The sequence below is a fragment of the Sus scrofa genome, chromosome 9, assembly GCF_000003025.6.
Source record: "Sus scrofa isolate TJ Tabasco breed Duroc chromosome 9, Sscrofa11.1, whole genome shotgun sequence".
In the NCBI taxonomy this organism is placed as follows: domain Eukaryota; kingdom Metazoa; phylum Chordata; class Mammalia; order Artiodactyla; family Suidae; genus Sus; species Sus scrofa.
Genome location: NC_010451.4, coordinates 127254131 through 127275754, shown reverse-complemented (window position 1 = coordinate 127275754; position 21624 = coordinate 127254131). Strand labels below are relative to the sequence as shown.

The following is a 21624-nucleotide window of genomic DNA, read 5'->3' as shown; positions in this document are numbered from 1 at the left end:
TTATAACTCACATTTGTATATTAACACTTTTGGAAATATCTGCAGTAGAGAAAATTGGTACACCTAAGCAGGGCTTGGCATATAGTAGGTGCTCTTTATATATTTAATAAGTGAGTGAACTTGGTTTATTTTTTTCTCAGACTTCTTTGATCATGGCACTCTACTTTTTTCCCAATGTCATCCTACGAGTTTATCATTTGGTAGATATGTATTTTAATAAAACATTGTCTTAGCAAGACAAGCAACCCAAGTGTTGATGAATGAATGGATAAATATGGTAGATATATACGTACATATATATAATATACATGTACATACACACATACACGCACAATGGGATATTATTCAACCATAAGAAGAAGGGAATTTTGTCATTTGTGACAACATGGATGGGCCTGGAGGGCATGATGTTAAGTGAAATAAGCCAAAGAAAGACACAGGATCTTAAAAAGAAAAGTCAAACTCAGAAACAGAATAAACTGGTGGTTGCCAGGGGCTGAGGGGTAGGGGGAATGAGATACTAGTCAAGACATACCACCTTTCAGTTGTAAGATGAATACATTCTGAGGATCTAATGTATAGCATGGTGATTATAGCTTACTGTATATTTGAAATTTGCTGAGCAAGTAGATCTTAAATATTCTCACCAAAAAATCCAACCTCCCCCCAAAAAAAACAATGTGTGAGTAATGTGCTAATTAACTTGATTGTGGTAATCATTTTACAGTGTATACATATATCATACTGCTGTACACTTTACATCTGCATAATTTTGTCAATTATACCTCAGTAAAGCTGGGGGTGGGAGAACCACTATCTTAAATATCAAGTGTTAAAATCTTAGAGAACAGCAGTCTGGCAAACAGCTGTTAGTAAATGCTAACAGCATGTCTCAATAGTGAATAAAGAAAATATAAATTCATCCTGTTCAGTACTGGAGCCCATTCACAAAATAAGCTGATCTGCTTAAATCCTCAACCCAATGACATGTCCTCCAGTCAGTCCCTCAAGTGGTTCTGGGGACTGTCCAGTGATTCATTGGAGTTTTTCATGTTTTTCCAATTATACAACTGTCTTCCGATGGTTTATACTGAAGGCCTTCATGATGAGCAGGATAATCCTTCCCCAGAACACAAAGTTATTTATGGCAGTGTGATAGCAACACCTCTGAAACACTCAAGCTTCATTTACGTCAGTGTTTATTTTTTAACATCTCTACTTTCTCCCTCCCTCCCTCTTTTCTTTTTAGGGCTGCACCTGTAGCATGTGGAAGTTCCTAGACTAGGAATGGAAGGAGAGCTGCAGCTGTCAGCCTATACCACAGCCATACCAGATCCAGGATGCATCTGTGATCTATGCCACAGCTTGTGGTAATACCGGATCTTTAACCCACTGAGTGAGGCCAGAGATTGAACCCACATCCTCATGGATACTAGTCAGGTTCGTAACCTGCTGAGACACAACAGGAACTTCTAGCACCTATACTTAGAGTGCCATAAAATGACATTTTTGTAAGCTCATTACAAGAACTGGAGGGCGCTATAAGAAGGTCACTTGACTGAGTATACTGCAAACAACAAAAAAAAGCTCTGCTACCAAGCAACTGCAAGCTTGAACTGCATGTGTTAAAAATCTGGGCTAAATTATATGTCTTATTGATAAAAAATTTGTTCCATCAGCAGCAGAAAACTAGACACACTCTGAAAGCTGCCATTAGAGTACTTGCTAGAAAATTAAGTAAACAATTAAATGAATATTTCCTAAATCAAGTGTTTTTAATTAGAGTTTAAGCAGCTTACTCTGCAGAGTCAGACTCATGCTCCGCTCCACGACCCCAGCTTCATTGGTAGCGACACATGTATAGTCACCAGCATCTTCATTCTATGGAAAGAAGCAGTGTTTTATAAAAATATGAGCATGTAGAGCAGGAAAATCACTTTTTTCACCATTTTTTCACTTATTTATATGAAATTTCATTTTTGAGAAGGAAGTAGAAAAACTTACATATATTTAACCACATAAATAGACAAAAAAAATTGCTAGCTTGAATATTAAACAGCTTATCTTTGCTCTCAGGGAAATAATATTTTTAAAATAATCATTTATCCAAAATTATCTTACTAAAGAAAAACGTCAACACTATTCTTAAAGATATCTCAAAAAGCATTAAATAATCAGAACAAATATCTTTCTAATGGGAGTTACTAAAAAATAAAGCTTGGCTTCCAGTAAGCTTGAAATGTAGGAATGAAAGGGAAAAACTAATTTACTTGTAATGACAAATCACAGATGTGAGTCAAATTTATATATATATGTATGGAAAATAAGTACCGTATGAGTTTAGATTTGATGACTAATTAGGGACATAGGTTTTGTTAATGTCTTATGAACAGACCTTGTTCTGGTCTTGTTAACAGAAATAGTAGGTCAATAAAGGGGAACTAAATTGCAAGAACTAGAGGAGGGTAGAGGAGGAAGACAGACGTTGATTTATGTATTTAACTGGGGCATCGATGCATTATCCAAATAGACATTTCTAGTGGGAAATGGTTTATACTGAAGGCCCATTTATACTGTAAATGGCACTTGAGAGGGTTTCAGGGTTGGAGATACATATTTAGGAATCTGAAATTAAATGATAGAAAATCATTAGTATTAGTATGAACACTAGTATGAGGAGAAGTATCAAGGACATCAGAAGAGGTAATATGTGTGTAGAGGAAAACGGGGGGAAGTGGCGATGAGGAAGCCTGAGACTCAGTTTACCTTGCCGTAGAAATCATCCCAAAATTGAAGGGACAGTCAACAACATCTAATGTTGAAATAAAGCCAAGGAAAATAAAAGTCTGAGAGTGGTTCATGGAGAAGGTGATTGGATAGTATATTTTTCTTTTTTCTATTATTATTTTCTTTTTTCTATTATTATTATTATTATTATTTTTGCCATTTTCTTGGGCCGCTCCTGTGGCATATGGAGGTTCCCAGGCTAGGGGTCAAATTGGAGCTGTAGCTACTGGCCTACACCACAGCCACAGCAACGCCAGATCCAAGCCGTGTCTGCGACTTACACCACAACTCATGGTGACACCGGATCCTCAATCCACTGAGCGAGGCTAGGGATCGAACCTGCAACCTCATGGTTCCTAGTCGGATTCGTTTCTGCTGAGCCACGATGGGAACTCCTCTAATTATTTTTCAATTAATTCAACAGTGGGTTAATAAATTACCCATATTTCATCCAGTTAAGAATTTTTAGATAAAATCATATTCACTCTGCAAACTGAGGTATATGGAATGATTGGCCAATGGGGACCTATTGTATAGCACAGAGAACTCTACCCAGTATTCTGTGATAATTTATGTGGGAAAAGAATCAGAGAGAATGGATGTGTGTATATGTATGAATGGGTCACTTTGCTGTACAGCATAAATTATCACAGCCTTATAAATCAACTATACTTCAATAAAACTTAAAAAACAAGAATAACCGGAGGTACTCATCATTGTCTGAATTACTGAAGCTCTGGGAAAGCCTAATAGAGTTATCAACTTAGTGATGAAATCTATCCTGTAATTTACTTGTCATTGTGTTTGTAATTCTTCAATTTCCTCATTCAAAAACTGATGTGAGGAAGTTCTCTACGGATGTTGACTAATCGGTCAATGTGATGGAAAACAAAGCACCAAAATTATCTTACTGCTTGTATTTCTTTGAAAGCACTAAAAATTATTAATTTGAACCACTGTTTCAGTTTTATTTTTAAAAGATCCCATTGATACAGACTTTATGGTTAAAATAGGACTGCACTAGGAACTTTTCCCATCCGTGGAATCTGCAGAAGGGCATTGATTGTGACAAAGTGAGTGATCGTGACAATTCCAGTGGGACTTACTACAGTGCCATAAATGGCCAGGGAGCCATTGCCAAGCTGCCGGATTCTATGGCTAATTTCAATATCCATCCCCTTTCTGCTCCACTGGATGGTTGGGGCAGGGTCTCCTTTCACCTCACAATTCAGGACTGCGTTACCTCCAAGTGGTTCAATCCAGTTAGAAGGGTAATCACCTTTGAAGACTGGAGGTTCTGGGGAATAACAAAAGACAAGTATAAGGCAAAGGAAACTCGGATAGTTTATGATTTTGACCTATTTTGAAGATAATTTAGTGAAGCGGGGAAAAGCCATTTTTGAGCCCCAGTGAATCTTGCAGAATCAACTGCTCATGCTAATCAACAAGATAATTTCAATTACCTAAGCGGATGATTCTACTTTGTGCCAAATGATCTCTTTACGTACTGCTTACCTATTTTGAGTTGAAGGTTCATAATTTTTTAAAATATCTCATGAATTTGCACATCTGTGAAATAAGACTAAATGGATTAATAAACTGAATTATACTGTTACTACACAATAAGCAAAATACAAACCATTCATCACAAGTAAATTACAAATTAAAAAGAGAACACATAAGCAAATCCAATCTACCTTTCACATGAACGAATCCAATTGCCTTCACAAAACCAACACTGTTCTCTGCAGTGCACACATAGGTACCAGAATCCTCCTTGGACATTCTTTCAATAACAAGTTCACTGTGTCCATTTAGACGGTCAAAGTGGGCTGAAAAAACGAGGTAGAAAACAACATAAACACCTCTCAGTCACCTAGGAAAACAGTCACAACAGCTCCCTATTTTGCAGGTGAGATTTATGAGTTGGTCAGCAATTGAACCAAAGAAATCTAATTATGACATTGGAGGAGAGAAGCTTTTCCAGAGATTTCTTCCTCTGAGCTATTTGCTGTGTCTCTAGGGACTTGTTTGAAGAACGAAAAACAGCAGAAGGAACAGGAAAAGAGAATGAAAACAAACATCTTTAAAAACTATTTTCAATTTGAAGTACTCCTTTCATCGCAAAGGGTTACCCAAAGCTGGCTCACAGTCTCTCTGGGTTTCAAAAATCTTTCATTCAGAAATATGACATTTTTCACTTCATTTCTCTCACCACCACTTTTCCTCCTCGACAATCTACATCAAAACCATGAACACCTTTTCAGCGATACTTCAACTGACCTGGCAGCTCAGAGGGGAAGTCATAAAACCTATGCTAGTTAGGTAATCATGACAAGATTAAACTTGTAATAATTTGAATCTCTCTGTAAGTAGTGATAATATAAATATTTACAAAGGTAATTATAATACTTGGACTAGAGTATAAGGTAAACATGCTAATCCTAAAATAATCAATACTAAGTAAGATTCTGATAGACCAGCCAATATCTGATTAAATATGTTTACGTTGCATGTTCTCTCCCATTCAAATGATCTTTTAAAGTTTCATACTACTGAATAGTAAGTGGAAATTAAGCTTTAAAAATTAATGAGCATATGAATAACTGATTCAGTTTATTCACTTTGCTGTACATCTGACATTAACAACATTGCAAGTCAACTGTACTCCAATAAAATTTAAAAAAATTTAATTAGCTAAGTTAGTACTATACTTTCAGAAAACAGTACTAATTAGGGTTTTAGAGCTTATTTTTCCTTAGTGAGATGCCCTATTATTGTTAAGGTGATACGGTTGGTGAATTCCAGTCATTAACATCTTTTTTTTTTTTTTTTTCTTTTTAGGGCCATACCTGTGGCATATGGAAGTTCCCAGGCTAGGGGTCAAATTGGAACTGCAGCTGCTGGCCTACACCACAGCCACAGCAACTTGGATCTGAGCTGCATCTGCAACCTACACCACAGTTCAGATCAACACTGGATCCTTCATCCACTGAGTGAGGCCAGGGATCAAACCTCTGTCCTCATGGATACTAGTCAGGTTCGTTACTGCTAAGCCATGATGGGAACTCCTAAATCTTAACAGCAGAGAAAACTCAAGCTTCTTACCAATTTTCTAGCAAGGTGTATTTATGAAATGCTAATAAATAGCCTCAGAACTCAATTTTGGGATGCAACAATTTCTCTTTACAGACAGGATCTTATGTTCATGATAAAGTCTCACAGATAAAGAGACATTATCCTTCCAGAGACAAGGGCTTCTGGGCTCCAGGCACTACCTGAAGATGTAGTGCACATATTAAATAGACAATTGCTACTTAATTGATCTACACCATAACAGATGATAAGAGATGTGAATACACAGTGAGAAGCAGAGTTCTCTGTAAAATTAGGTGAATCTTCAGGACCCCAACAGTCGTCTTAATCCATTTATCAATGATGAAGGAGGTCTGGGGAGATACATTAGGCACCTATATAAACAATGTTGTCTTCTCGGGAGGGAAATTATTTTTAGGTTAAACACTCTACTTATATTCTGCAGTATATGGTCCTGTGACGGACTTATCCTTTCAAAAGAATGAAAAGAACATAAATCCTGGGTATATGTAAAATCCAGGCAAAGGTACACACACATTTTACAGATTTTAAAGCAATCAATTCATGCAACTTTTCAATCAACATAGACATGGGTTTTGAGTTCTCTATGGAGGTACGAAGTCACTTTTTAGAATTAAATTACTAACCTGGGATAATATTGTTATTGAAGGTCCATGTTAACTTAGGCAGTGGAATACCAGTTGCTTTGCAGTTTAACCGTAGCTGTTCTCCTTTGTTTAATGAAACATCTCCAGGAAGTTCCGTAAAAGTGGGGAGAACATGTACAGTCAGGGTGATGGTGTGTGTGTCCTCACCTGCGGCATTGTTAGCAATGCAGGTATAGGTGCCAGAGTCCTCTGGCTTAAAGAAAGAAAAATCATACTGTTTAAAATGACACCACCTTACATCATATTACATAAAATACATAGAATTGCATAGCTTGGTCCTGAAAGGAGCACTGGTCTAAAGACAGTTTAAATTTTCAGCTTGCAGTCTGAACCATCTGGCGCATTTCTGCATAACATTAATAGTTTTATTTTGTCTTTATAGGGCCACACCCGTGGCAATGGATGTTCCTGGGCTAGGGGTCGAATTAAAACTGTAGCTGCTGGCCTACACCACAGCCACCACAATGCAAGACCCAAACTGCACCTTCGACCTACACCGCAGCTCACAGCAATGCTGGATCCTTAACCCACTGAGCGAGGCCAGGGATTGAACCTGCGTCCTCATGGATGCCAGTCAGATTTGTTTCCGCTGAGTCACAATGGGAACTCTATGCATAACATAATTTAAAACCAACAAGTATTCAAACAAAAGCTCATACCTTACAGAACCACAACATTTTATCATAAGACCTCAGAAAACTTTATAAAGTTGACTAAACATCAACTGGTGTTCTTTAATGTACAAAAAAAGAACAAATACTCCCAAAGGCTATAGGTTCTCGACAGTATAGTTGACTCTCTGGAGTAATGTGGCACCAAAGACCACTAAAATTATCAGAGAAAATGGCAAGAATAAGGACAATGTTACCTGCAATTCTGAGGTTTCTCTTGCTAAATCCAATGGCCAGCTCTTGACACTCAACTTACTACATGTATTGGCAGTATTTGACACATTCTGGCTTTCTTCTTTTATTTTTTATTTTTTGGCTTTTTACGGCCACACCTGTGGCATATGGAGGTTCCCAGGCTAGGGGTCGAATCGGAGCTGTAGCTGCCAGCCTACGCCAGAGCCACAGCAATGCGAGATCCGAGCCACGTCTGCGACCTACATTTACAGCTCATGGCAACACCAGATCCTTAACCCACTGAGCAAGGCCAGGGATTCAACCTGCGTCCCCATGGATGCTGCTGAGTCACGACGGGAACTCCTGCTTGCTTCTTTTGAAAACCATGTCTTCGCTTGACTTCCAGGACACCACACCCCCCTAGTTCCCGTTCAACTTCACTCTTTGCTCCTTTTCTATCTCCTTTTGCTGGCTTCCCCTCCATATTTTAATGTCTTAATGCTGGCATTTGAGAGAGCTCAGGCTTTGGTCCTCTTGTCTTCTCTATCTGCACTCACCTCCTTGGTGATCTCATCCAAGTCTTATGGCTTTAAATACCATCAATATGCAAATGAGTATCACTATGTCCCACCCAGATCTTACTTCCAAACTCCAATTACACTGAACTTCTCATCCCAACTCACTGCTTAGATGTCTAAAGACATCTCAAACTCTTCTCCAAAACTGAACTCCCAGGTGCCTCCTCCTGTCCTATCTACAGCCTCGACCATCTCAGTTGATGGCTGTTTTGTTCTTCCAGTTGTTCATGCCTTTTTTGTTATCTTATAGTCTTTTCTTTTTCACATTCTACTTGCAATCTAGGTAGGAACTCCTAGCTTCAAAGTATATGCAGAATCTAACCACTTCTCCTCCCTTCTTTGCTAACATTCTGCTTCGAATCCTGTAATTTTTCATCTGCCTCTGGACCATCTTCCAAATGGTCTTTCTGTGGCTGTCCTCGCCTCCCTACCATGTATGCTCATCCCAACAGCCAGTATGATGTTGCAGAAACATAAGGCAGACAACATTGAGGTACAAGACACTACATGTGTCAGGCCTCCATTTTTCTCTGAATTCTTTCTCTTCATCCTTTTGTTTCTTTTATTATCTTTCACTGGCCTCCTGTTTCTCAAATATATCAGATATGTTCCCACCTTACATTCTTGAGTTCTTTGCACCCACCTTAACTTCTTTGCCCAGATCCCTTGGGGAGGAGCGTCCCCTTTTTTCTGCCTAGGATGCTCCTCTCCCAGATACCTGGTAAGCTAACTCAACCTTTAAGTTTTGCTCAAAATATCTTCTTCCTAAAAGGTACACACTCTATGTTATTTAAAAAGGTGATTTGCACTCTTAATTTCTGATCCTCTTTACCCTGCTCTTCTTCTATTTTTCATACCAGTTATTTTCTTCTGACTTGTACATATTATATTTGTTATTGCCTATCTCCCTTCTCTAGAAATAAACTCCATGAGGTCAAGGATCATTGATTCTCTTATTTCCTGATGTATTTATTCCCAGTGTCTAAATCAGGCCTGATCAAAAAGAAGGTACTTAATAAATATTTGTTGAATTAATGATTGAATGCTTCTGATTACATTAAGGTCCCTATTACAGACTTTTTCTTCTTTTAAAAATTTTTAAGAATATGTTTTTTTTCGGCATCGAAGCATGAAAGAATTGACAGGAAATGCAGCATAACAACTGTAATCACTATATATACAATTTAAATTTGCTTGGTTGTATACTATTTTTTTAAGGGCAAACAGGAATAAATCATATTCCCTGTAAAGGTCTTCCCACCCTTACACCACTTAGCTATTCTTAAATTCCCAGGTTATAACAACTTATAGTTTAAAAGCAAGGATTTATGGAAGTGAAACTTTTAAAATCCAGATTTTACATATTATTCACAAATAGACATCATTTGTGTCATTCATCTAATATTTATAAGCTATGTCACTGTTCATGTAGGGTTTTTTTCAATGTATCTGAGTTATTGTCCCATTAAAAGACTAAATCTTCTCATTTAATTACTTTAAGTCTATAAAATTGATTGAAGGATCAAATTCAACATTACTGAATCTGACAATAATTCCTACTAGACACTTTTACCAGATTAAACATACAAATTTATCCTTATTTTATCCATTTTATTTATTATTTTTTTGTCTTTTTGCTATTTCTTGGGCTGCTCCGCGGCATATGGAAGTTCCCAGGCTAGGGGTCCAATTAGAGCTGTAGTCTCCGGCCTACGCCAGAGCCACAGCAACGCGAGATCCGAGCCGTGTCTGCAACCTACACCACAGCTCACGGCAACGCCGGGTCGTTAACCCACTGAGGAAGCGCAGGGACCGAACCCGCAACCTCATGGTTCCTAGTTGGATTCGTTAACCACTGCGCCACGACGGGAACTCCTATTTTATCCATTTTAAATTCACATTTTGAACTTCTAATATCTCTGAAATTGGGATACAACTTAAAAAACTAACGGTCTTCTCTAATTTACGTGACTGTCTTTTTTCTTTCTTTCTTAGTGGTACATGAAGATAATGGGGCATCTTATAATTGATAGACACTTAGATTTGAATAAGTACAATTTCTGCTGGCACAGGTAGCTGAGCTCGCCTAACACTAGGGCTTATTTAACTGGTAGTCCCAGGAGTCTGGCTAATGGCTGAAATTACACCGAAGCGCATGTGATCAATTTTACCATTTTAATCTGTTCACATTTCATTCTATGATGATTTTGTAATAGCATGTGGGCATTTTGAAGGATAATAAAAGCAGTAAGATATGCACAAAAGCTCTGAAAGTGGTTCATGTTTTAATTGCATTGAATATTCGGTGCCAAGTGTTGACAGTCTCAAGCTACATGATAATTTTTCAAGTCATGTGGTACATACACATGGATACAGATTCCTCTTGAAGTGGGTAACACTGAAAAACTGGGATGCTTCCCATAGCTACCGTTCTGCAGACTAGAGAAGTACCACCTAAGAATATTTAAAAACCTCAACTTGCATGGATCCCTAAGACTAAGAGTTATTAAAACACCTCAAAAGACCAACACCCCCCCCCAGTTTTTGTATTTGTTTAATAATACATCAGGCATTCTCACATCTCTACTCTTCTAATCACTCTCAAACATCATTACAAGCCCGAAATATAACAGAGGTTTAGAAATCTTCCTGATAAACACAGATCTCCACAAAAATGAAATGATTTTAGAAAGAAGCCATTTATGAGTTCCTATGATCTGCTAAATACGCTTCTCAGACCTGGGACATAAAATATGTTTGTGTAAAATTAATTTTTTGACCTGAATTTATAAGACTACGTTCCTTTCATTATTATAAAATACATTTCCAAGCTAAGTCATTAAAAGTAAAAGGAGAATTAATAATCTAAGGAGTTCCCATTGTGGCTGAGAAGGTTAAGAACTGGATGTTGTCTCTGTGAGGATGTGGGTTGGATTCCTGGCCACTCTTAGTGGGTTAAGGATCTGGTGTTGCCACAAGCTGCAGTGCTGGTCTCAGAGGCAGTTTAGATCTGGTGGTGCCGTGGCTGTGGTATAGGCTGCAGCTGCAGCTCAGATTTGACCCCTGGCCTGGAACTTCCATATGCTGAAGGTGCGGCTGGAAAAAGAAAAAAAAAAATCTAGATGAGTGTATCTACTCATGTCTATTCAACTTACCACAACATTTTCCAGAATGAGTTCTCCATAGGGTTCAACAGTATATTTTCCTAACAAGTTAGCCAAAAGGACATTGTCTTTTTTCCAGTTAATTGATGGTGTGGGGATTCCATCAGCCACACATGGAAGAACGGCTTGAGAATTCTCATTGACTGTGTAATGAACTTCTGTACTTTGGATTCTAGGCGGTACTAGGAAGAGTTTAAAAAAGAAAGTCATGCAGGATATTGAGTTCAACAACACCTTTCTTCACACTGAAAATTTGTGTGACTCTTTTGAGAGTTGCTTGCTAGAAATACTAACAATATTTATCAATGCATTTGTTAGTTACAATGAAAGCAATTGGTATTTTTGATGCCAGCAGGAATGTGAATAGATTCAAACCTGTTGAATATATTTACAATTGGTTTCTGAAAAATATGATGTAGGACTGGTGAGAAATATTTAGATATTATTTGGCTTCCTGATTTTTTCCTTACTTGAGTATCTTTTGCTTATTGCAGTAAAGTATAACAAACAAGAGACATGAAAACCAAAAACATCTCTATAGGTGTATAACTGCTGGATTTTTACACACAGACATATTGTGAGGACAAACTAATAAAAGCCAACTAGTTCAAAACACTGTACAATACTCACCGCGTGTTAAATATCACAAAGTGTAAGAAAAAGGTACTTATTGCAGTATTTCATATGTTACAACAAAGGAAAGTAAAACTGGGTAAGATACTTAATTCAGGTTTTATACTGTTATGGAGGAAATTTTTTTAGTGATCTCATAATTCTGTGCAAACACCCCCTGTGCCTCATATTTTTTTGAACTGGAATACAGGCCATATGGAAAGATCAATTGAATACTTCAGGGTATGAAGAAATACCTTAGTGGATATGGAACCAAGATACTTATTACTTAGAAATGAAGGGTTAAAAAATATTAGGAATGAAAATGAAAATGAAAAATTTAAGGCTGTGACTTTACAGTTGATTTTAGTTTTGGCCATACGTCATTCATTGATAGGTGGTGTCCTTATTTTTATTATTTTCTAAATGATCTGAAAGTAAAACTGTAATCTGTGACCTGTTAACTAATTTTTTTTTTTTTTTTTTTTTTCCTTTCTAGGGCTGCACCCATGGCATATGGAGGTTACCAGGCTAGGGGTCTAATTGGAGCTGTAGCCACCGGCCTACGCCAGAGCCACAGCAACGTGGGATCTGGGCCGCATTTGCAACCAACACCACAACTCATGGCAATGCCGATTCTTAACCCACTGAGCAAGGCCAGGGATCGAACCCACAACCTCATGGTTCCTGGTCAGATTTGTTAAAAACTGAGCCATGACAGGAACTCCAAAAATGGTATTTTTAAATTTGCCTGGAGTTGGGGTTTTGGCATTAAAAGTTCATTACACATTTATAACTTTATTGCATACTGGGGAGGAATTTTGGCCTTATTTTAAAATCTTATTAACGATTTCTTTGTTGTTTAGTATACGGTCAATTTTGGTAAATTTTCTACAAATACTTGAAGGAAGGTGTCTTTGAAGCTAAAGGACTCATCTGTATAAATTAATTGATTATATTAACTGAAAGCAGGTATAAATCACGGAAATAATTCAGAAAACTCATAAAGAGTGATTCTAAATTTTGGCTAAATTGTTTATTTATTCAATAAAAATGTTTCCATTTGAAATTAATTATCACTTTAACTATGACATTGTGGAAAATTAAAATACCCCTGAAAAATGAAAAAGAAATAGCTTTCAATAATTACTTTTAAAAAGCAAAAGTATAAACTTGTCATTAAAACATGAGTTACCTCTGAAAACACTAGAGGGAAACAGTATACTTATTGTTTCTTGCCACTAATATTAATAAGTATTCTAACTTTGGTCTTAAAAATATACGTTAACATTAACAACTAAAATATTTCAGTGTTAATCTTTAGGTATTGTGTTAGTTACCTTCATAAAAAGAAAAAAGGAATTTTTTCTGTTGTAAAGATACAGCTGTAAATATTTTGCCGCTTTAAGATAATGAATCAAATAGATTTCAGTTCTCATTAGGTTCACGTTATATTCATAATGTAGATCATATGGTGATTAGTTTTTGGCTACAGTGACTTGCAACTTGAGAAGTAAAGCAGAGAGTCACAAAACACAAGTGGACTCCTCATAAGCTGAATTGTAGGTTGCAGTAATTACAATATGAGGGGATTATTAGCAACACATTAATTATGCTGGCTTTATTAATAAAATCTTACTCACACACATACATACACAGCCTACCAATAACACAGGTGAAGGGCAAGTGTACCTACACACACACACACCACTTTGGATTACTCTTACGTACTTTTGATTTCCACTCTATTTTTTTCCTGGTGGTCTTTTCTCTCTGCCGCGGTAATAATGTAGCACATTGAAATAATTTATGCTAAACAACCTACCATGGACAATGAGCTTGGTGCTTGTGCTGCTTGATCCTGCCACATTAGCTGCCATGCATGTGTACTGGCCAGCATCACCAGGCTGAGCAAATGCTATCTGCAGAGCACCGGAGCTCAGGATGCGCTGGCGGACTGATTCCATAACTGCATGCCCATCTTTATGCCACATAATGTCCGGTGGTGGGAGGCCATCTGCCTCACATGGTAGCGTGATGGGCTTATCCACAGCAATGATATATTCCTTTGGATGGGGGCTAATGATTGGAGGAACTAAAAGATACAATGTTTAATCTTCATCTCAAAAGCATGAATGTACCAGCTGCACACTATAGCATTATATTAGCAAAGTGAAGTCATACTGAGAAGAAACAAAGCCCTGACTTTACCATATCATCATTGAACCCACTGTGGGAAAGTATTTTCTATATCATTGATATAAATGATAATCAATTTAAAATATGGATATTAATATGTACTCATGAGTGACTGCATATTTAGAAAACTTCGACAATGCTGATAAAGATATTTTCTTTATATACATGTATTATGTAATTCACTTCAGCTATTTAAACTTTCAAAACAGATCCCCTTCCAAATTTGGAAATTATTCAAGTGCTCAGATACCCTTTTAATTCATGCATTTCCTACAGTGCTTATGAGCTCATATAAAGTAGCCATATGTAACACAGTATTATTTGAATGAATAAAGAAATAAGGGAGTTCCCGTTGTGGCTCAGCGGTAATGAACCTGACTAGTATCCATGAGGATGCAGGTTCAATCCCTGGCCTCGCTCAGTGGGTTAAGGATCTGGAATTGCTGTGGCTGTGGTGTAGCTGGCAGTTGCAGCTTCAATTGGACCCCTGGCCTGGGAACTTCCATATGCCGCAGCTGTGGCAAAAAAAAAAAGCAAAAATAAATACATAAATAATTGGAATACAGAAAAGAATTACAGTTAACTCTGGAACAATGCCAGGGTTAGATAAATTCTGTGCTAAAGAAAATCTGAATATAACTTATACTTGGCCCTCTGCATCTTTGGCTCCTCTGTACCTGTGGTTTTGCATCTTCAGATTCAACCCACTTTGGATCATGTAGTACTGTAGTGTTTACTACTGGAAAAAACCCCACGTCTAAGTGGACTTGCGTGGTTCAAACCCATGGTGGTCAAGGGCTGACTGTGCATAGACAGAACTCAGGTCTTCAGAAAACTGTGGAAGGGCTTATGATAAGGATTTCTCTTCCTAGGGTTTACAATAGATTGATTACTCCCCAGGTATTGGCCTGGATATTCCACTGAACTTTAAAGACACATTTAATAATTATGAGAGAACAATCAAACACAAATGAGCAACAACCAGCCACAAACACAGGAGAAAGCGAGGTGAGGATGATACCCAGCCCCAATGTCAGTCAATGCCAGTCCAGAGTCAGTGACAAGATGCAGAAGACAGAGACAGTAAAAATACCTACTCTAGGCATATGCAGGCCAAAAAATTATCCTCTGAAATAGCTACCACCCATCAACAATATTCACTGTTAACACATGGTGTAAGAAACAAGGGGTTTATGAGAACTCTACTGATCTAAGTGGTGCCCTGAGCATAGCAAATCCCAGAGACCTGAACCTATCTGCTGTGCCTCCAGAGGAGGCTATAGATAATGGTCACCCATGCAGAGGTCAAGTTTTAGGGTACATGAACAGTAATGAGTAAAATAAAGTCAACAAATTGTGAAAAAATATGAATAACCATGTTAAAATGATTTACATCAACCAAAATTATCTGGTGGTTTTTGGGCTTGCTATTATATACTGTATCTAAACGAAGGGAGTTTATTCAGAATTTCCTATGCGTTTAGAGCATGCAATTATCTCTGGTTGCTTTTGGGATATTAAAATGCTATTAGTTGTTTCATCTGTTTTCTTTGCCCCATAATTGCTCATATCAATAATTTTAATCAATTAGTGAAGGAATTCTTTTCCATGATCTCTTTGTTGCAAAAATCGATTAATATTTCTTGGGCATCATCCTAACTGACCTCTAACTTGTATTCAAAAAAACCTGTCTACTCCTTCTTGAAACACTGACCTCTTCTAGCCTCCATCTAGTTTTCATCTGTCATCTCCGCCCTGTCCTTCATATTCTTTTCCAGCGTTCTCTCTTTTCTCAGACATCTAAACAATGCAGAGTCCTGGGGAATTGACTTTAGGGCTTTTTTCTGTCCACACTCTCATCCAATCTTGTGGACTGAAATACACTGATTCCTTCCCAATTTGGAGCTTAGACTATACTTCTCCCTTGAGCTCTGAAGTCATAAATATTCAACTCTTTTTGACATCTCCATGAAAATTTCTACCAGTTTGCCACGTCTCACATGACTAAATAGGGATCACATCTTCTGTCCTCCAAAACCAATTCGTCCCCTCGCATTCCCCCGCAGCACTATTGCCACTCATTCGGCTGAAACCCAAAGCCCAGGAAACATCATGAACTCTTCCTTTCCTAAACTCCTGATCTGATTCATCATCAATCTTGGCAATTATATATCCAAAAAATTATCAAATCCACCACTTTTTTCATTTACCCCTGCGATTTGCATGTCCACTCCCACTCTCAGCCAGGCCATGTAGTATGATACCTATAGCCCCTTAACAGTTCTTCCAGCTCTAGTCTTGGGCTTTCTCGAAATCATTATCTACATACCAGCAAAAGAGATCTTCCAAAAGCCAAAGAAGAGTCTGGGTTAAATTCTTCAAAGGCTTCAACACTGCACAGAGAAGCAAATCCTAAACCTTTCCTGGTCCTTCAGTGCTCTATACACTGGCCCTGCCTTCTTTTCTGACCTGCCAGCCTTTTCATGCTCCCCACTGTCAGCTGCACTGGCATGCTTCTTTTCTTACCCTTTCCTGCCTTGGGGCCATTGCACATTCTGCTTTCTCTCCCCTTGGATGCTCTGCCACCTTTACATGGCTTATCCTAGTTTATTATTCAGCTCTCAGCTCCAGGGGTACCCCCTCAGAGAAGCCTTCTTTAATCACAGGAGTGAAGTGGTCCCCCCCACCATTATTCTCCATCTCAGCCTTTTGTTTCCTCTCTGCATAGCACGTGTCAGAATTTACCATTATTTCATTTATTTGGTAGTTTAGTTTTTTTCCTTCATACCATAAGGAAATGATTATGTTTGTACTGTTCTATTTCCACTTATTAGCCTAATAAATATTTGTCAAAAAAGTGTTGAAAAATACGAAGAAATTAGATTTACAATCTGCAAGTAAGTGAGCTTTGCTATAGCTATTGATTCACCATAGGAAAAATCATACTGAAAAGAAATTCAAATTGGCCAATTCAGTAGCTCAGAACCTATCTCTGGGTCACATCTTCATTTACAGAAGCAATGCAACAAGATAGGAACATTATATCAATAAAACATTAGCTAAATGTGAAAAAATTCCACTCTGTCTTTAGAATATTTAGAAACAAGGAAGGTCACTAGTCAGTGGCATAAATGTCTATAGTGGCCAGAAGTTGGTTTAACTGCACTTATGATTTTATTTCATGACTTTTGATTTCTTTTTTTTTTTAATTTTTTTATTGTTATTTCCCCAATACATTTTTTTCCCTACTGGATGGAGCATGATAATGGGAAAAAAAAGAATGTATATTTTACTTGATTTCTTAAAACTTAAAAATTTATGATTTGTTTTTTAAGTGGATACAGCAATCATAATGCATTCAAAGCAGTATTATGGAAAGGATGGTTTTGAAAATCACCTGGAATAGGTGCTACAATGAGAATACAAATTCAAACTGTCACGAGATATGGCTTTTCTTATACAAATAATGCCAAAACCACCCAAGCCCACATTATTGCCCCTTGGTAACAGTAATAGAAAAATAAATAGGATGATGTAAACAAAAAATGTTAAGAACTATAGTGGCATCATTATTTTAGATACGTGAATTTTGACATACATTGTCAAAGAAGACAGATGCTTGAAGATTTACAAGCATCTTCGCAATGAAGACATAGAGATTTATTATTTAGGTACCTTGGACATTTAACTTGATCTTGCCCAAGGCTGTACCAGCTGGATTCTGAGCCACACACATGTAAGTACCAGCATCCTCTCGGATAGCTCTGGAGATCTGCAAGCCACCATGAGGAAGAACTGCATGGCTTCTACCTACATCATAGTTACGAAAGCAGAGTGAAAAGAATTTTTATTTTCATTAAAAAACATCATACTGACTTCTGAATTATAAAACCGACTTGCCATAATTTTCTCGATAGAAACAATAGCAGGTTACCTGATGTGATGACATTGATGCCTTCTTTTTGCCAAGTGATGAAAGGACTGGGTGTCCCTGTTGCTTCACATGGTAATAAAATGGGATTATTTAGAATGACCTCGAGTTCACTGGGCTGAGGCTGAATGACTGGAGGCTCTAGAAGAACCAATCAACAGAAACAAGGAAGGTCACTAGTTAGTGGCATAAATGTCTATAGTGGCCATGCCCAAATTCGTAATTCCAAAATATTAATGATTTCATTGTCCTGGGGAAAAGTGAGTATCGACCATACGACATTTTTAAGTCTTGTTACGATAGCCCGGTTTCCACTAGAAGAACTCCATAAGAAGAGGAAGATCAGGAGTTCTCGCCGTGGCGCAGCAGAAGTGAATCCGACTAGGAGCCATGAGGTTGCGGGTTTGATCCCTGACCTTGCTCAGTGGGTTAAGCATCCAGTGTTGCCACGGGGTAGGCTGCAGACATGGCTCAGATCTGGCGTTGCTGTGACTATGGTGTAGGCTGGCAGCTGTAGCTCCAATTAGACCCCCAGCCTGGGACCTCCATATACTGTGGGTGTGGCCCTAAAAAAAAAAGAGGAAGATAAGAAACGGATCATAAAAATTCAAGAAAAATAATAATTTGGAGATTTTGTATGGTTTGTCTTCTGTACATTTTCTTCAGTCTACTGAAGATTATTTAGGAGGCTTTCATATCCCCAAAATATTACTGTGGTTTATGACTCTAGACAGTACCATGTTTCAAGTATAAACATGAAATTAAAAAAAAAAAAAAAGCAAGATTTTAATGAATGAATAAATAACCTTCCATACCCTGGACATGGAGGGTCACATGTCGATGTGCAAAACCAGCTGCATTTCTGGCGACACAAGAATACCTTCCAGCGTGGTTTAATTGAGTGGCAAATATTTCAATTGCTCCTAAAAAGGAAAAAAGTTTCATGCATAGTGCATCTCTGTTTTTCTGGTTTGATAAACAACGTCCCTCTGATTTTTGTGTTTCTGTCCCTCTTAAACAGTGGCGCTTGGCTTGTACTCATAGTTGTACCCCCTGAAATGACTAGCCCGGCACTTTTTTTTTTTTTTTAAGAAATCACTATTAGCAGCTTTATTTAGGCAGAATGTACAGACCATACACTTCGCCAGTTTAAAAGTACACTTCACTGATTTTTAGTCTATTTACAGAGTTGTGTGGCTATCGATACAACTTAATTAGAATGTTTCTATTATGCTAAAAAGAAAATCATCCCATTTCTAGTTCCTCCTCTCTCCCAGTCCCAGTCCTAGGCAATCATCAATCTATGTTCTGTCTCTACATATCTGCCTTTCTGAGCCTTTCATATAGATAGGATTCGTGTCTGATTTCTACTGTTAGCATAGTTTTTGAGTTTCATCTGTTACAGCATGTATCAATATTTTCTTTCCATTTTTATTGCTAAATAGAACTCCATTGTATGAATGACCTACATCTTGTTTATCCAGTCACCAGTTGATGGCCATTTAGGTTGTTTCTAGTTTTTGGCTGTTGAGAATAATGCTGCCTGAACATTTACAGACAATCTCTGTGTGGACATACATTTTCATTTCTCTGAGTAGATCCCTAGGAGTGTAGTTGCTGGGTCATATGGTAACTCCAATATTTTGAGAAATTCTAAACTTCTTTCTTAGCATATTATTTTGTACTGAAGAGCAATTAATTTAATTTTATAATTTTACTTGCTACCAATCTACGCAGATTTCTGAGATCGCTAAAACACTTTGCTTTGAAAGCCAAGTTCCATCCTGAGATCAAATCTTGCATTATTTCCCTTCTACTGAAGAAACAAGCAAATCCTCTTAGAATAACATGCACACACTCAGAAAGCCCCAGGATATTTAGTGTATTAGTGGATACGTTAGTTTTTCTCCAGTAAATCTCCCCAACATAGGATGAATTTTCAGAAACACAAATGTGAAATCACCAATGTTTCCCTTCAGTTGAATTATTTTTTCTTTTTAATACTATAAAGTTTTCAATACTTAAATTTTATAAATGATAGTTACTTACTACTACCCTCACAAATTATCCATATCATGCACTTACCACCCAGGCTTACTGGCTAAATTATAGAAACCTTGAAAGCAAGAACCCTTAGTTTTATATCCACAGAAACGAAGTGGAGTATACAGCCTATTTTAGGTACTAAATGTTTGTTAAATAAACGGACATTCTATTTGTTCCATAAAAGAATCATGGTTCACTCAAAGGCAACCCGTAAATTTAAGTTAGTAAATATGCACATAAAATCCCAGAGGTCATGCTTAATATAGTCAGATTAGTCCTAGATATTATTATTTTTTTTCCCTAGACTTTTTTTTTTCTATCCCTTTCCCTAATTCTCTTCCCCACTCTAAATGCGTTTTTCCTCCCAGAGGTCCAAGCCTAGGAATGCAGATGTGTTTTATTATTTTATTTGGTTCAAGAAGGTCCAAGTGAGGCCATCCATTCATAACTGTGTACACAATACACAATCAAGAGCTGTGTGGCCACTGAGCTTGGTCTTACCTGAGGACAGAATTCTGTAGCCCTCTCCTCTGGGAAGTAGTCTTACACCGTTTTTCGTCCACTGAATGGTGGGAAATGGAACTCCGGAAGCAGTGCAGGTAATCACTGTGGGGGCGTGTTTTGTTACGAGGAGGTCTGTCGGCTCATCGGCTATGGAAGGTGGAACTAAAACAAAACGAACAAAAAGGAAACCACGTGCTTCCAAGCTATAGATTTCCAAAGCTTTATTGTACATCGTTCTCCTTCCATACTGAAAATGAATGTTTGGTAAGTGGAAAAGGAAGCCCACTTGTGAAGCAGTGGAGTGATGAAATGCTATCATTATAAAAATTTCAGACTACATGATAAGCCCGTTCTACCTTGGACAGTGAGATCCACAGTTCTCTTATCCTCTCCAGCATCATTTGTCACAGTGCACTCATAGGTTGCAGTGTCATCCACAGAAGGGGAAATAATTACTAGTGAACCTGATGAAAGGAGCCTAGAAGAGAGATTTCAAAGCAATGAGGTGCTGCTATACATCACTTCTCATAAATGTTTCCAGTCGGCTCAACGTGGTACCATGCTGTGAATTGAGGGAAATGGCATACTTTCCTCATGTTAAAATGAGCATCATTTTATGTATCAGACTTTAAGCTTATACGGCAATGAGTGAAAAGGGCCTCAACCTTGACAGTGGCAGGAGGCAGTGGTGTGGAATGATCGTCTTAAGAGGGAAGCTTGCATATTCTGAATGCTTACAGCATCATCAGCCATGCTCTCCCAGGTGAAATACCGTGAAATGAGCACACTGATAGCAGTCGTTGCTTATTAAGCATTGAACAACATTACTGGCACCATCTCAAATGCGTCACATAAATGATCTCTAAATTTCACAATAACTTTGCAGATTGGTATTTGATTATTTCTATCAATAGATGGGTAAGTACAGGTCTGTTCTTGTACCTTTCTCTACATCACATGTCTCCTTTTATGGGTTGGATACCTCGGCCATGCATGGTACATAGACTAACGAGTCTTTTCTTGAATCAACTCAAAACTAAAGTGGTCTGGATCACTTCAAATATTTAGAAGGTTAAAAAATACATATATATTATTTAAAGTAAAACTAAATAAGAATATCTGTTTTCTTACTTCAAACTGTTCACCAATAGAATAGAAATGATTCGATATAATGGGAACATATTTGACCTGCTT

General features: G+C 37.7%; 1 protein-coding gene across 3 annotated transcripts in view; it reads right to left on the bottom strand.

Annotated features, from left to right (window-relative positions):
* HMCN1 (hemicentin 1) overlaps nt 1-21624 on the bottom strand; it is a 492489-nt gene that overhangs the window by 66942 nt on the left and 403923 nt on the right. For all 3 annotated transcript variants that reach the window (XM_021102638.1, XM_021102639.1, XM_021102640.1), the window contains 11 exons: nt 20787-20908; nt 20428-20592; nt 18696-18803; nt 17884-18021; nt 17625-17759; nt 13576-13845; nt 11130-11320; nt 6531-6744; nt 4485-4619; nt 3894-4084; nt 1800-1881 (listed from right to left, as the gene is read on the bottom strand). In XM_021102638.1, the coding sequence (XP_020958297.1) occupies nt 1800-1881; nt 3894-4084; nt 4485-4619; nt 6531-6744; nt 11130-11320; nt 13576-13845; nt 17625-17759; nt 17884-18021; nt 18696-18803; nt 20428-20592; nt 20787-20908 (1751 nt within the window). The remainder of the gene's footprint in view (nt 1-1799; nt 1882-3893; nt 4085-4484; nt 4620-6530; nt 6745-11129; nt 11321-13575; nt 13846-17624; nt 17760-17883; nt 18022-18695; nt 18804-20427; nt 20593-20786; nt 20909-21624) is intronic.